At 36.5% G+C, this 15,716-nt stretch overlaps 1 protein-coding gene across 2 annotated transcripts in view; it reads right to left on the bottom strand.

Moving 5' to 3' along the window:
• Positions 1-3,701: 3,701 nt before the first annotated feature.
• Positions 3,702-15,716, bottom strand: part of Ccdc80 (coiled-coil domain containing 80) — a 35,008-nt gene continuing 22,993 nt past the window's right edge. For both annotated transcript variants that reach the window (XM_005327592.5, XM_078044228.1), the window contains exons 6-8: positions 10,264-10,367; positions 5,335-5,415; positions 3,702-4,198 (exon numbers count right to left, since the gene is read on the bottom strand). In XM_005327592.5, the coding sequence (XP_005327649.1) occupies positions 3,852-4,198; positions 5,335-5,415; positions 10,264-10,367 (532 nt within the window). In that variant the 3' untranslated portion in view covers positions 3,702-3,851. The remainder of the gene's footprint in view (positions 4,199-5,334; positions 5,416-10,263; positions 10,368-15,716) is intronic.

Here is a 15,716-nt window from a genome sequence, read left to right as displayed (position 1 = left end):
TCCACACTGAGACTCATAATTGAACACATATATGGTCTTATATGCCTGTGTATATCAGGCACAGTGGCACATGCCTATGATCCCATCAACTTGGGAGACTAAGGCAGAAGAATCTCAAGGTAGAGGCCATCTTAGACAATTTATGGAAACCGTGTCTCAAAAATAAAAGGGGCTGAGGATGTAGCTCAGGAATAAAGCATCCCTGGATTCAATCCCCAGTACCAAGGGTGGGGGTGGGGGTGGGGTGGGGAGAAACCTGTGCACATGACTGTTTTCTAGTCTGAACTTCTGTGTAGCAAATGTCTTTTCCAGTTTTGTATTCCTGGTCTCTAACTGAGAGAGTCTCTCAGTTAGAGACCAGGAATACAAAACTGGATACAAAAAATACAAAACTAAATACAATTAACATTTGACTTATCACATAAATTGAGTCTAAACTTTAAGTTTGTATATGGGTTAAGAACTAAACTAACCAGATGGTTTTTGCATAGATCAAGGCTCCTACCTATTCCTAACTAGGTCTTCCCAAAATTGAGCATATTTCTAGAACAGGGCCTATCCTTGTTCTAATTTGCTTCTCGAGGGACAATTTGTGAGAAGAAGCAAGCCAAAGATTAAAATGAGGACTAAAGGAGACAAACTGAATAGTGGAAAGACTTATAAGAGAAACTTACCTTTTCTCTAATATTTTGGGGAGAGGGTGAAGAAAGTCAGACTTGCTTCCATCAGGGATGGGCAATCTTCCAGAAATTATTTGCCAAGTTATTCCTTACCTCCTCCTCTTTATGAATCTCCTTTCATATTATGGATAGCCTTGGAAAGGTGACACCTTTAGAATATTAGTTACATCAAATCAATTGTAGATATCAGAACCAGATGAATCATGGAAATAGAAAAATAAGCCAAGAGAGAGGAAGAAGGGAGGAGGAAAGCCAAAGAGCTTTCAGTCTTACTTATCTAAAATCACCCTATTCCTTTGCCTGGCTCCCTCTGCCCCATGCACTTGGGGGTAGAAGACTCTTCGTTTATTTTGTAGAAGTGCTTCCAGTTAAGTTCTCTGCAGTCTGCTCAGCAGGCTGTGCAGTTGTCTAAGCTTTAGGATGTCAGAAGTGTGATGCACATATGGTCACCAAATTAGGAAATTGTTGAAGAATAAGTATGCGCCTTATTAGAGGGCCTTTGAATGTTCAGGATGCTCCCAGTCCTTACTAACATGAATGCCTTAGAATCTCATGTCTGACTATGGGGAGTTGAGGGCTTATGTGTAGTAGAGGTGGTGACCCCATTGGACCTCAGCCATAGCAGTATATTATGCTGGAAAGAATTCATTGAAGTCATTTAATATCTTTCTCCATTCCCATAAAAAATAATAAATAAAAAAATAAATAAAACTAGAAGTCGATTCTGAGCTATCAAGTCTGGCTTTTCTGAGAACTCAGTGTAGATTCAATCATTGGAAGTCTCTGAATTTAGCACTGTTCACCCTAAAACTGCCAAAAAGATTCACAAGTATCAAAGAAACCAGAACCCAAATATCTATTCTCACTCCCTCAAGGACCTAAATTAGTATTCAACTCAGATCTCTGGCAGACCTCTGGTAAAAAAGCAGTTCTTTAAGATTCATGAAAGGAAGTGATGACAACCAGTGATTTGGGCAAGACTGTATCCTCAAAGTCTTCCAGACTTCCCCAATTCTATAAATTCCACAATCTTTCTTAAAACCTGTATTTTGTTTTTTCTTAGTTTTCTTTTTCTCTTATCTCTTTTTTTCCTGTTAGAAGGTAATGCTTTTATATAAAACTAATATCTAGATTTTAAACTATCTAGTTTGTATCACCAGAAGACAAAGATACAGGTTACCCAGTTCTTCAATCTTCCCATTTTCTGAAATATACTTTGTGTTTTCCATATTATATAATTTAAGGACATTGGCCAACAACAGCATCCTCTGTGTTCTGGTCCCTCTGCTAAGCTGTGGCTTATTCTACAGCACTCCAAATGATGACTCATGAGTTTTCAACCCGTTCATTTAGAAGAAGGGAAAGTTCAAGTTCATTGCTTCCCAGTGAAACCAGAGAATTCTTTTTTTAAAAAGGAATCTCAGGTTATGAAAGAGTGGTGTCTTTCTGTAGTTAAAGGAACTAGAATTTTTTCAATATTAGTTTGTAAGTAAATTTTTAAATATTCCTATCTAATTCATTTCCTTGGGAGATGAAACTTCATCATTATTACGCTTCCTGAAACTCAAGAGTATTTGGGTGACTTACTTAGTCCTTACACAATTTCAGAAGAAATGGTAAATAAATCTATTTTATTGGCAATTTTGAACTGTGTTTCACCTTGACAAAAATTTGACAGCAAAGCCCATCAACCTGAATTTCCACCTGTGCACCTCAGGCAACTGGTACAGATTGTCTAGAAAGAACAGGAAAGCTGTCCACCATGGGAAAGGTGTGAGGTGAGAGCACATTGAAAGTACTGTGTTTCTTATGTCACTTGAACTTTCTGGACCTTGACTGCTTGTAAAACAAGTCAGAATTAATGGTCTTTATGGATAATGAGGAATAGAACAAGTAATTTCTGAAGTTCATTGAGCAACAAATTCCACTTTTACTATCATTTATTCATAACAAAGTACAGATGATATAAAGATAAATTGGCACATATGAACTAATAACAAATATTTACATGGGGCTGGAACACATCTATTAGTATATGTGCTCATTATAGGGAAAAACCAATACCAGGTGATTTGGCAAATTAGTTCTTAACCACAGTGCCAAACAATAAGCTTCCTCATAATTAACATAATTACGGTGCCTTCCGGATGCTAGATGCCTGACTGCCTGACTGAAAGTAATCTCATAAATATTGCCTAATATTACTTGGTAAATTTTTATTGAAATAAATAAAAGAAAAGCTGGAAAAAAACCAAGGAAAGAAGGGAAAGAGAGAAGGAGAGAAAAAAATTGCTTTGACATGCTATATGTAAAAAAATTAATGTTCTTTTTCAAAGACAAGAATTATACCCTTTTGCAGTCCAGCTGCACTTTTATCCACTGTAACTTGATAATATTTCCTTTAAAAATAAACGAATCCTGGGACACAATATTCTTCCTTTCAAGTTTTTTTTTTTTTTTTAAGTTCCAGTATGGCAATAGACCCATTTAGCAAGTTAAGTACAAGGAGCCTTGATATTCCATGCTCTGGTAAGAACTATGAGTATCATCTTTGGCCAGATTCCAGTGAGGATTCCCCTCTCTCCTGATCTCTCTCTGAATAAGACACAAAAAAATATCAGAAACAAGGCAGAAAGTGTCTATAGCAAAGATAGGTTTGGTTTTTCTCTAGCCTTTGGTATCAAGCTTCATGAAACTCATACACAGCCTAATCTATCTTATATATTTTTAGGCTGACATTTCAAAAATGTTATATGTTCTCTATTCTGTCCAAATTTTCTTGAAAACATTTGTGCTGAGATGTTTAATTGTCTTTAATAATAACAGTTTTCACTCAACTGTGAAAAAAGTAGGCAAGGTATAAATATTTATTTTATAGAATTTTTCATAGCAAATAATTTCCATTATGTAAGAAATGGGAAATAAAATCCATTTGCATTATTTAGCACCACATACCCTCCAGTCAGATAAACAATTATTCCAAATTTTTCTTTTAATGAAGTTTCACTAACAACTCATGAGTAGGTGAAAGTTTGCTTTTTATTTAGTCTTGGAAGAACACTGAAAGAAATAGGCAGGGAATGTGACAGTGAGGAAGAACTCCTTATGTAGCTAGCCACGTGTGGCTTGTCAGCGTCAGGGGAATCTGGGGATAACATTACATATTTCCGTTTAGTAAGGGTATCCATGGTGGTAACTCTCATGATGACGGTAGTCATCCTGATAACCATCCTGGTACCCTTGATGGTAACTATGGTAACCATAGCCTGCATACTCATCTTCTGGACACCGCATCCCCAATGACTGCTGAATGGCCATCTCTTGTCTCCGAAGTTGCATTGAATCAATTAAATCATACACAATGACCATAGACCACATCGGAGAAGGGTACCAGGATTTGACATTTCCATCTTTTCCAACTAGGAGCATGGAGAAGTACTCTGGGCTCACTTGAAAATAGTTACGTATGTCTTTCACCAAATGGGCAGGAACGTCTTCTCGCTCAACAACGGAGCTCCCTAGAACAGCATTGGAATAGTTGTTAGTGAAGAGTCAGAGCTCATAAAAACATCAAAGTGAGAGGAAATCACTGTGAGAATAGAGAGAAGGTCCAAGAGCCTCTTTTCTTCCCTTTGGCTCAAAATCTAATTAAAGAAGTTTCATCTGGGTTTTTATCCTGCTAGAAATTAATTATTTCTAGTGTTCTGCAACATTGCTAATGTCAAACTTTGGGGCACATGACACCTCTTTTGTAGGAATGTTTAAAAATATCAAACCAATCCCTTAATTTAAAAATTTGACAGCAAAGCCCATCGACCTGAATTTACATCTGTGCACCTCAGGCAACTGGTACAGATTGTCTTCCCAAGATCAACTTCTTTAAAATTTGTCACTAACAAAGATATTATTCATGTTTCTAAGTCTACTTCCAATCAACTTAGTGACTTCTTTGCAATTACAAGTTTTCTTTTGATGCTCATCTTTATAACAAATACCTTACTTCTTTGAAAAATACTAATTATGTTATGATATGGATGAATTCAATTAAAAAGTATTATGGTGAGTGGACAAAAAAAGAAAGAAGAGAAAAAGGACTAATATTTTCTAGGGATCTGCTCTGTGGGGCACTGTGCCAGGTGTTTACATATATCTCATTTAAAGATTTGTTGGTCTTGGAAAGAAGAATTAGAAGGATTGGATTTGCTTTCTGAAACCTTCAGTCAATAGTCATTTTCTTTCAGCTTCTCTAAGCCTTTTTATTTCCTTAACTGTTGAAAGGGAAGCAAGGAAATATGACCTATGTCATAAAACTATTTTGAGAAATAACCCAAAAAGAAAATGCTGTCTAAACCATAAAGCCTTACGCAGACAAAAAACAAACAAAACAAAAACAAAAAACTGCTATTTTAGTTGAGAAAATGGGTGTTTTTACTTTTACTTTGAAGGATTTTATATTAGAAACAATATTTGTCCTTGCATTCCACCCCCTTCCCCTACAAGCATCCTGTGCACATACCCGTGCTTGCACACATGCACACAACACACACAGAGGAAACTTTGTTCATCTTTGAGGTATATCTACTGCTTGCATTTAACTTAATATGATTTAACTGAACTTAACACCCATTCATATTATTTTAAAATATCATGTTACCATTAATCGGGAATAATTCTAAAACTCCACCAACTTCCTCTCCAACGCCCAGAAGCTTTAGAATAGTTATGTGGCGCAGACCTGAGAGAAAAAAGACGCAAGTTAGAGGAAAGAACCCTAAGACATCTTTTACTGCCAAGGACCTGATAGCTAACAATTGAAAATCTCTTAAAAAGAATATAAAAATACAACCAAGCAGAATTAATCTATTTTAATTTTATCCATAAGAAAGGAGTACTTTTAAAACCTTGAAAAGGGATCAATTGCTGATTTTAGGAGTAACAAGAATCAGATTGGGGGTTATAGATTGAAATGGAAGAATCTGTTCTATAACTGTCATTCTCACTATTAAATGAAGAAAATGAACATTGAAACATTAAAATATCTGAAGTCTGCAATCTAAGCTGATTAGTCTTCTGAAAAAAGTTGAACCTAAAGTGATAATAGCTTTTATTAGATAATGTTATTTGAGAAAAGACTGCAGGTTCCATCTATCAGGGTGGTTAAAGAACTAGCCCTGCTTAATCCTGAAATTGTTAGCTTAACTTGCAAGTTTTTATCACTTATTTGGAAGATGCAAGGGAGCCTTCACATCCTCAGCGAAAGTTTCAGGGATGGAGAGATAGATGGTCAGGCCTTATTAGCTTGTTGAAATATTTTTGAAGATGAAATGCATGTGAAGAGATTCAGAAGAAAGAGAATTGGAAAATGAGCTGGGTATGGTGGTGCATGCCTGTAATCCCAGCGGCTTTGGAGGCTGAGACAGGAGAATCAAGTTCAAAATCAGCCTCAGTGACTTAAGGCCCTGAGCAATTTAGGAGCCTTTGTCTCAACATAAGAGCCTTAGGGGATGAAAGAAAGAGAGAGAGAGAGAGAGAGAGAGAGAGAGAGAGAGAGAGAGAGAGAGAGAGAGAGAGAGAGAGAGAGAGAGACTGTGAAGACAAAGAGACTGTCAAATCCTCATATCAAGAATTTAGACAAAACCTCAGCCTAGTCAGGGTAATAACTTGGAGCTAATAATAAGATTATTGATGGTATTTATTGTTCAGGGGCGAAAATTAAAAGCTGCCCTGGGAAGGCTTTTGTTAAGGAGCCAAAATCAAGACGAAATGTTATTATTCACAATTTTATGTTTTTCTTTTTGCCTTTAGCCTTTTCCCAGAGAGGTGAAGCATTCTAGTCTAAATATTGTGAGTCATATTTCAAAAGGAAAGATCATGAATTTAATCATTCCTGGAAAATATAACTTGTTCACATTTCCTGGATATTACAAAAAGGTTTGATGTGGGACCAGCTTTGTGCACAGAGATTAAAAATAAAACACCACCTAGTAATTACTGCAAAGGCATCTTTAGAAAGTTAGCAAACCATGATTTTATTTATATGCTTACTATGGCAGGTCATTAACTGTACTAAGAACTTCTGTTTTACCTAGCACCATTGAGGACTATAATTTTAAATATGCTTAAGAACACTAGCACAACTGAATTTTCTATATGCTGATACAAAGTCTAAAATTATGAGCCTGGATAATAGGACCGTGAGTAAAAATTCATGAATTTTTCTTACTGTTTTGAGCTAGTTTTTTGTTTTCTTTTGAGTTAATTAACATCTTAAAATTGAAAAGTACTTATGATTTTACAGGTACAAGTTTATACCAAGGAACCAGGTCCTGATAATGCTCCACAAAACTTAAACACACCCTTTTTTATTTTTTTATTTTATTTATTTTTTATTTCTATATGAAAACAGAATGCATTACAATTCTTATTACACATATAGAACACATTTTTTCATATCTCTGGTTGTATACAAACTGTATTCACACCAATTTGTGTCTTCATACATGTACTTTGGATAATAATGACTCCATGTCCCCTCCCTTCCCCTCCCACTCCTCTGCCCTATCTAGAGTTTATGTATTCCTCCCATGCTCCCTCTCCCTATCCCACTATGAATCAGCCTCCTTATATAAAAAAAAACATTTGGCATTTGGTTTTCTGGGATTGGTTAACTTCACTTAGTATTATCTTCTCTAACTCCATCCATTTACCTGCAAACGCCATGATTTTATTCTCTTTTATTGCTGAATAACATTCCATTGTGTATATATGCCACATTTTTTTTTATCCATTCATCTATTGAAGGGCATCTAGGTTGATTCCACAGTTTAGCTGTTGTGAATTGTGCTGCTATAAACATTGATGTGGCTGTATCCCTGTAGTAAGCTTTTTTAAGTCCTTTGGGTACAGACCAAGGAGAGGGATAGGTAGGTCAATGGTAGATCCATTCCCAATTTTCCAAGAAATCTCCATGATGCTTTCCATATTGGCTACACCAATTTACAGTCCCACCAGCAGCATATGAGTGTACCTTTTCCCCCACATCCTTGCTAACATTTATTGTTGTTTGTCTTCATAATAGCTGCCATTCTGATTGGAGTGAGATGAAATCTCAAGAGTGGTTTTGATTTGCATTTCTCTAATTGCTAGTGATGATGAACATTTTCCATATATTTGTTGATTGATTGTGTATCTTCTTCTGAGAAGTATCTGTTCAGGTCCTTGGCCTATTTATTGATTGGGTTATTTGGTTTTTTTTTTTTTTGTGCTTAGCTTTTTTATTTCTTTATATGCCCTAGAGATTAGTGCTCTATCTGATGTCTGAGGAGTAAAAATTTGCTCCCAAGATGTACGCTCTCTATTCACCTCACTGATTGTTTATTTTGCTGAGAAGAAACTTTTTAGTTTGAGTTCATCCCATTTATTGATTCTTGATTTTAAGTTCTGTGCCACAGGAGTCTTATTAAGGAAGTTGGGGCCTAATCCCACATGAAGGAGATTAGGGCCTACTTTTTCTTCTATTAGACACAGGATCTCTGGTTTTATTCCTAAGTCCTTGATCCATTTTGAGTTGAGTTTTGTGCATGGTGAGAGATAGGGGTTTAATTTAATTTTGTTGCATATGGATTTCCAGTTTTCCCAGCACCATTTGTTGAAGAGGCTTTCTTTTCTCCAATGCATGTTTTTGGCACCTTTATCTAATATAGGATAAATGTAATTTTGTGTATATTAGTTTCGGTGTCCTCTATTCTGTACCATTGGTCTAGCAGTCTGTTTTGGTGTCAATACCATGCTGTTTTTGTTACTATTCCTCTGTAGTATAGTTTAAGGTCTTGTATAGTGATGCCACCTGCTTTACTCTTCCTGCTAAGGATTGCTTTAACTATTCTGGGTCTCTTATTTTTCCAGATGAATTTCATGACTGCTTTTTCTATTGATATAAGGTATGTCTTTGGGATTTTGACTGGAATTGCATTAAATCTGTATAGTGCTTTTGGAAGTATGGTCATTTGGATAATATTAATTATGCCTATCCAAGAGCAAATTAGATCTTCCCATCTTCTTAGGTCTTCTTTGACTTCTTTCTTTAGGGTTCTTTAATTTTCATTATATAGATCTTTCACCTCTTTCGTTAAGTTGATTCCCAAATATTTTATTTTTTGAGGCTATTGTAAATGGGGTAGTTGTCCCCATTTCCTTCTCAGAGCATTTGTCACTGATATACAGAAATACCTTTGATTTATGGGTGTTGATTTTATATCCTGCTACTTTGCTGAATTCATTTACAAGTTCTAGAAGTTTTTTAGTGGAACTTTTAGGGTCTTCTAGTATAGAATCATGTCATCAGCAAATAGTGTCAATTTGAGTTCTTCTTTTCTATATGTATCCCTTTAATTTCTTTTGTCTAATTGCTCTGGCCAGTAAACACATCCTTTTTTAAATTAAGTAGTTTTATAATTAACTAATGATTCTTCATCCTAATAGATGTATTAAAATGAAGCTAAGAATGGTGGCTATTGGGGAGTTTGAGGCAGGAGGATTGTTAATTTTGAGGTCAGTTTCAGCAATTTAGCAAGAAACCCTGTCTCAAAATAAAACTTAGAAGGGCTGAGGGTGTGACTTAGTGGCAGAGTACTCGCCTGGCATCCACAAGGCCCTGGATTTGATCCCCAGTATCGCAAAAAAAAAAAAAAAAAAAAAAAAATAGAAGTATCAAAATAATGCTGATTCATCTATGTTCTATTTATGAACTTTTTAATCTGTGACCTTTAACTACTTCCTCTTTCCCCCTATGTCCCTAGTAACTCCTAATTTCCCCTGTGCAGATGCATAGCACGTATGTGACTTCCATTTTTGAAATTGCTATCCTCTTCTAAGTTCACCACTGAACTTAGTACTAAATTGTATGTATTGTGCTTTGTACTGTCTTACTCCATACTCAGCCCACTCGTATAATAATGTTTGGTAAATAATGTTATCTCTTTGTTTTCAAAATACTGAGCAATTCACTACAAATGAACAGTAAACTGTGTTTCTTTGTGACCTGTTTGGGTTTAAAACAAGGTTCTGTTTAACAGATCTTTCTGTCTTTTTAGTGTCCAGGATAGATCAAAATCCTTTTTAAGGTAAAGGTAAGAGTGTAGTCTGCTTCAATTAATATATACATTCACAAAGCTATTCCTAGTTTACAGAAGATATTTAATCTGTGAAGAAGAATCCAGTAATGGTACCTAAGTAAATACCCAAATATTACCAAAACAAATAATGATATCTAGGCTTTACCATCTAGATATGTTTATTAAAAAACTTAATCAGACAACAAACAGTAAAGATCCTCAAAAGTAAAGAAGTAGATATTTAGATATTTTCAAATACCTTAATGAGGAACATTAAAAGAAAAAATTCTATAATCGACTAAAGCTCCAGTCTGAAGGCAACTTTATATTCAATATAATGGAGCATGTGTCTGGGAATCTGCAGACTGGACTGGGGAATATTTGGATGATCTAAGTGTCTGTGTTCTTTTTCAGAATTGACCAGAAAAAGAGTGGTATGGAAAGCAGAAATGAGGTGACTCCCCACTCACCAAAATTGCATGCCTGACCACTGAGGGCAGAGAGCTGCTGTGAATAAGCCCAGTCTTCATCATTGGGAGCAGAGATCACCAGCAAACGCCTTCTCCATCGGAACCTGGAACAGAAGCACAAGGCTAGGGCCACTGCTTCAAACAATAGATGCCAGTATAAGATCGCACTATAACGCTAGCTGTCAGTTTTTTCCATGCCCAGAATAAAAATCACTGACCCACAAAACTGTCCTGGGAATTCTCAAATTAAGCTGCATTACCACATTCTTGAACTTTTTCCGTTGTATCTTCACAGTCTGTCTACTTCAGTGTTTGTATGATGGGTCACATATGAGTCAGTGGTGATGAGGTCACTTGCCTGATGAGATCACTTGCAGAGAACAAAGCTCTCAAATGTAATGAAAACTGGCTAAAACTGGATGTTAAATGGTAGCATCAGAAGTAAGGAACACAGAAGAAAAATGAAGAGAACTCAAGTCCTGGCTCAGTTCCTTCAAAGTCTTAGAAGGGGTTAAAAAATAAATATGTGGTCAAGAAACAGAGGAGAGAATGACAACTGAATTTTTTAAGTAGATGATAGTGACAGAAAGTAGGGAAATGGAAAAGATGCTCAAAGGGTCAAAGAGAGTTCCTTAAAAAGCAAAACACCATATACCCTCCTCAGGAGCCAGTGGTTCTTCCGAACAAATGCAGGTCTAAAATTTACCTTCTTATCATTAATAAGAGTCAACACAGAGTACTCCTATGACATGGAAAGGTGTTAAGCCCTGCGCCAGAGGATTTTAGGATATATAATAGTAAACTTGACTTATGCTCTTACAGCTATGACATGGTAGGATAGTAGAAAGAGCTCTTGTCTTGAAGCTGGGAAACCCGAGTTCAAGTTTCTCACTACTATTTTGGGGGGTATCCTTAGTATGTCACACGATTCACTTAGGTCTCCATTTTTCCCTAGTCTAGAACTGAAAATATCAGTGTCTACTTCCAAGGAATGTTACAAGAATTAAACTCTAAAACCTACCAGTCTGATTTATCCATGCAATAACATGGGTGTAGAAGAGCATATCATAATTTGCAGGCTCCTGATGATAGAATTTTATCCACTGACAGACCTTAGACATTATCTATTGCAATGCCATATGAAAACCTATTCAATTCTTATGACTGTAAAGTATTTTATAGCTCACTTTCACCACATAGTAAGTTCCTCACCAGGGTCAAAGAGAGCATAGTGTATTTCCTCCATTTTACAGAGGACAAAATGACACTTAAAGAAGTAACTTTCCCAACTGGTAAATCTCAGGTGGTACCAAAATATAGACTTCTATGCCGCCTGGTCTAGTGGTTTCCCTAGTCTGCCACCCACCGAGGTGATGCTTAGCTAGCACTCTCAGAGTCCCCAATGAGGTATGAAAGATGGAGAGTGTCTTCTGCCTTCAGTGCAAATGACCACAGGGCGTTAAGCACTCCACCAAGCTGGCAGCCAGATGATTTTATTCACAGCTTCTTCCCTGCCCCTTCTAGTTTCAGAGTGAACATGAGAATTTTCAACTCTGAAGAAAATGGCCTCTTGGGGGAACAGTGGTTTGGGAGAATGAGAGAAAATGATAGTCTGACGAAATACAACCTCTGAATGGATGGCTGTCGCAAGGCTTGCCAAGAATTGCTTGCTGTGACATTACATTTGCTTCCTCTGCTTGTTTTTCTTCAAAGGGAAAGAAAAACTCAAATCTCCACTGAGGATAAAGAGATGAATGTTTTTGGCACAGAGGAAAGGTAAAGAGTATCTGAGTCTGTCCGAAGTTTCCTGGGAAAAGGAACAGTGACGGCTGTCGGGTCACAAACACGGTCTCCTGTACTTCCCTGCTTCCTTAGGAGGCATGCCAGACCAGCACTGGTCCCCAGCCAGGATCCCAACCAGGCCAGCCTTCCTGGCCTCATGCGGTGCAATAGGGTGTCCTGGATGGAGCTATTTTGGGTGAAGTCTATTTTGGCTTGTTTACCTGTGTGCACCACTGAGTGTAGTCCTGATGGGAGAGGGATGGGAGCTGAGATTCCTTGTCCTAGACACAACTGACAAGAAGTCATTTCCCCCAGGTAATGATCATCATTCTTCCCACACAGCATCACATGAGGATACAAGGCCCCAGTACGCGACACTGAAGGAAATAACTTCAACACATGCAACTGAGAGATGTGAACTGGACCCAGATCCTTATTTTGGAAAAATTATTTTTCTGTCACTTTAGCTTTTCAGTAAATAAAAATCCTACAAGCTAGGCATATATTCGTTTCTCTTAGCTGGCATTCCCAATTTAGTGTGCATATGCCCACTCTTTGGGGCTTCTGTCTCAGGAAAAGGTAATTATAGCCCGAACCAAATGAGGATTGCTAAAGACCAGACTGGCTTCAGGGTCTGGTCAGCTGAAACCAGGCTGTGCAGACTCACCAACAACTCAGCACATTTGAAGGAAAATTCCCACTTGGATACTGGTTTATTCACAGAACCACTTTGTTTATTTCATTTCTCTTGGCCTGGTTTCAATTCTCAAGTATTTACCGAATCTCTCTCACTTCTCCTTTAATGACAAAGTTCTCTAATAGGAGCTGAATTAACTGACCCTAGTACCACTATTAGCTAGCACTTACTGAATACTTACTTTGTGCTAGGTCCTAGGCCATCATTACCTTCAATATTGAATTTATCCATCACAGCAATCTTAAGAATAGACACACTTATTATTTTGCAAAAGTCCAGAGTATTTAATTCACCCAAGGTCACACACAGTGAGTTGAAAACCAAGATTCCAACTCAGGGATGTTTTGCTCACTCCTTTAGTAATATGCTATTCCATTTTAATTTTTAAGATCAATGATAATTATCAGCAGAATAATATCGTGAGTTGTGGCCACCACGAGACAATTAAGTTATAATCAAATGCCACCTTGAATATCCATAGTAGGCAAATGTTCCTGAAACAGTAATGACTAGAGGAGTTTTTAAGGCTCTTAAATAAGATGGAAAATACATTGACATATTTTAGGACCCCATCTAAGTTAAAAGACTGTAGATGCAAAATATTTTTACATGTCATAAAAATCAAAGAAATGCCAAATTCAAGCCAATGACCAATCTGGGCAATATTGTAAGCTTTTGTGAATGAACAAAATCATGGTAATGTCACCTTTCCTTTAAAATTTTGAAATCCTTGACATAATGATTATTAAAAAAAAATACTCTCCCTGGAGAGGGTGAAAAGAATCCCATAAAATGCCTGTAGCTGCAGGTCTCAAAACTGCCCCAAATCTTTGGTTTTAAGTAACATCAGTGAATTAGATGACAGGTATCTGCTTTAGAGAGTGGGCAATTGAGTTTACCTGGAGGTTTGTATTTCAATAGGTTTGCATCTTTCACTTCTAGGAGATTCAAAATTAAAAAGAAAAAGTTGCCAAAGAATCAAAATCATAATAATTATATATTTATATGATATATATTTAAGAATATGTGTTTGTATATGTGGATGCACTTTATCAATATATATTTTAAAAGGATTCTTTTTTATACTTACAATTCATGTTTTTGTATAGCTTAAAAACATTTGGTCTAATAAAATGACAACCTTAAAACTCAAATTACAATGTGTATCTGAATAATTGGTTAGGAAGTGTAATTTAAGTTGAGATCTTACTAACTGTACACAGTTTCAGAACATCTAAGAAAACTTTAGATTCCCTGTATCTATAAGTTAACTTAGTAAAGTTAAATATCATTTAAATACTCAGAGGCTTGGGTTGTGTATTTCAAATAATTAAAAGAAATAAATGTATAATGGGTCTGTGAAATGATGAAGCTGTACTGGATTTGTAAGCAATAGCAAAGTCCTCTTAAATGTGGTAGCCAACATGTGCTGGGTTATAAATAAAAAATAAATTTTAACTTAAAAGTTAAAGAGAGAACTGAGGTCTTCAAGTTATAACATGAACATATTTAACATTGATTGTTATGCTCAGTGCTCCAGAACTTGATGAAAAGTCATCTGTTCAGTGGAACCCTGAGCCCTTTCTCAGCCTAGAGTGGCTGAAGGCTGGGTTGGGCTTAAGTATTAATGAAGGCACCCCCTTCCATTTCTATGTGGGATATTTGCACTAGACTGAGAATCTGGATAAAGGAAGTCTCAGGTTCCTTTCACTTCTAAAATCCTGTGATTTTAAGAGTGTCTTCCTTCACTTTAAACTCTGGGCCTCTAGATTCAGAACTAAAAATAATTCACATTATATTTTCAAAAGGAGCATAAGATAAAAAGGTAGATATTGGAAATCAGATTGTCCTGGAGCCACTGACTCCTGTAATTAACTCTAGCTCTGAGATTAGAGAAAGTTGTTTATCTTCATTAGCTTCAGTTGTAAGGTAACGATTGTTATGAATCATGGGATTATACTGAAGATTAAATTAGGGAATGAAAGTGAAGTTCTTGGCACAGAGATGAGCACCCAAAAAATGAGCACAGGAAGAAATGCTGGGGAATGATACTGGCCAAATTATATTGTCACATTGTGTGCATGTACAAATATATAACAATAAATCCCACCATTATGTACAGCTACAATGCACCAATAAAAAATGTGGAGGAAAAAAATGATCAGAGCAACACTGGGATGGAGACATAGCTATGGCTACCATTATTTCATCTTATGAATCAGAGTTTATAAAAGCAGGTTTATTGAGAAGCACAGAGTCAACATAGCTAATAAGTTATAGACCCAAAACTTGGATGAATGATAAATCCTATGTTCTCTATATATCATGATGTTAAGTGCTAAGACACCCAAACCTCCTGAACCTATAGGAATTTAGATTATCCATTAATCATCTAATTCTTGATAGTGTATGGAAAACGTGCTTCTGCCTAAGTGATATACATTCAATACTGAGCCTCTTGGCAAAGCTAACTTCATTTCTGGAACCCTTTGGCCACACAGTACAGTTGGGTGGTGTCTATACTGAGTTCTCTTGGGAACTTGTTTGTTGTTGGTGGATTTTGGCAGTTTTACACTTTCTAGGGCCTAAAGTCCCTATAGAATTTTTAAGCATTGGGAAGAAACGGAGGAGAGAGGAAATTAGATTTTTTTAAACACTTTTATCTGGGTATGTTCCTTCCCCAGTTATATGGGGGTTGCTGTAAAAAGTTTTTCATAAACGACGTTCCCTGGAGAGTCAGGGATCTGGGTCAAGATGATTTCTCCTTTTGAGGTCTTGTGGGGCTTTGGCATTGTAAGAAGGAGAAAATCAAGGGCAGTGTGCCAAATCCTGTTTAGAACCAGAAGGGGCCTAACAAATAAATATGTAAAATTAAAATGCTATATCAGAGCTCTCTAAATTAACTGTTGAATAAAATTAATCTTCACAGTTCAGAATTCCATATTCTGTACCAAAGAGGAACAGAAAAAAGAGA

The sequence above is a fragment of the Ictidomys tridecemlineatus genome, chromosome 3 (genome assembly GCF_052094955.1).
Source record: "Ictidomys tridecemlineatus isolate mIctTri1 chromosome 3, mIctTri1.hap1, whole genome shotgun sequence".
NCBI classification, from domain to species: Eukaryota; Metazoa; Chordata; class Mammalia; order Rodentia; family Sciuridae; genus Ictidomys; species Ictidomys tridecemlineatus.
Note: the sequence above shows the minus strand (reverse complement) of the source record. Positions and strands in the feature narration are given on the sequence as shown.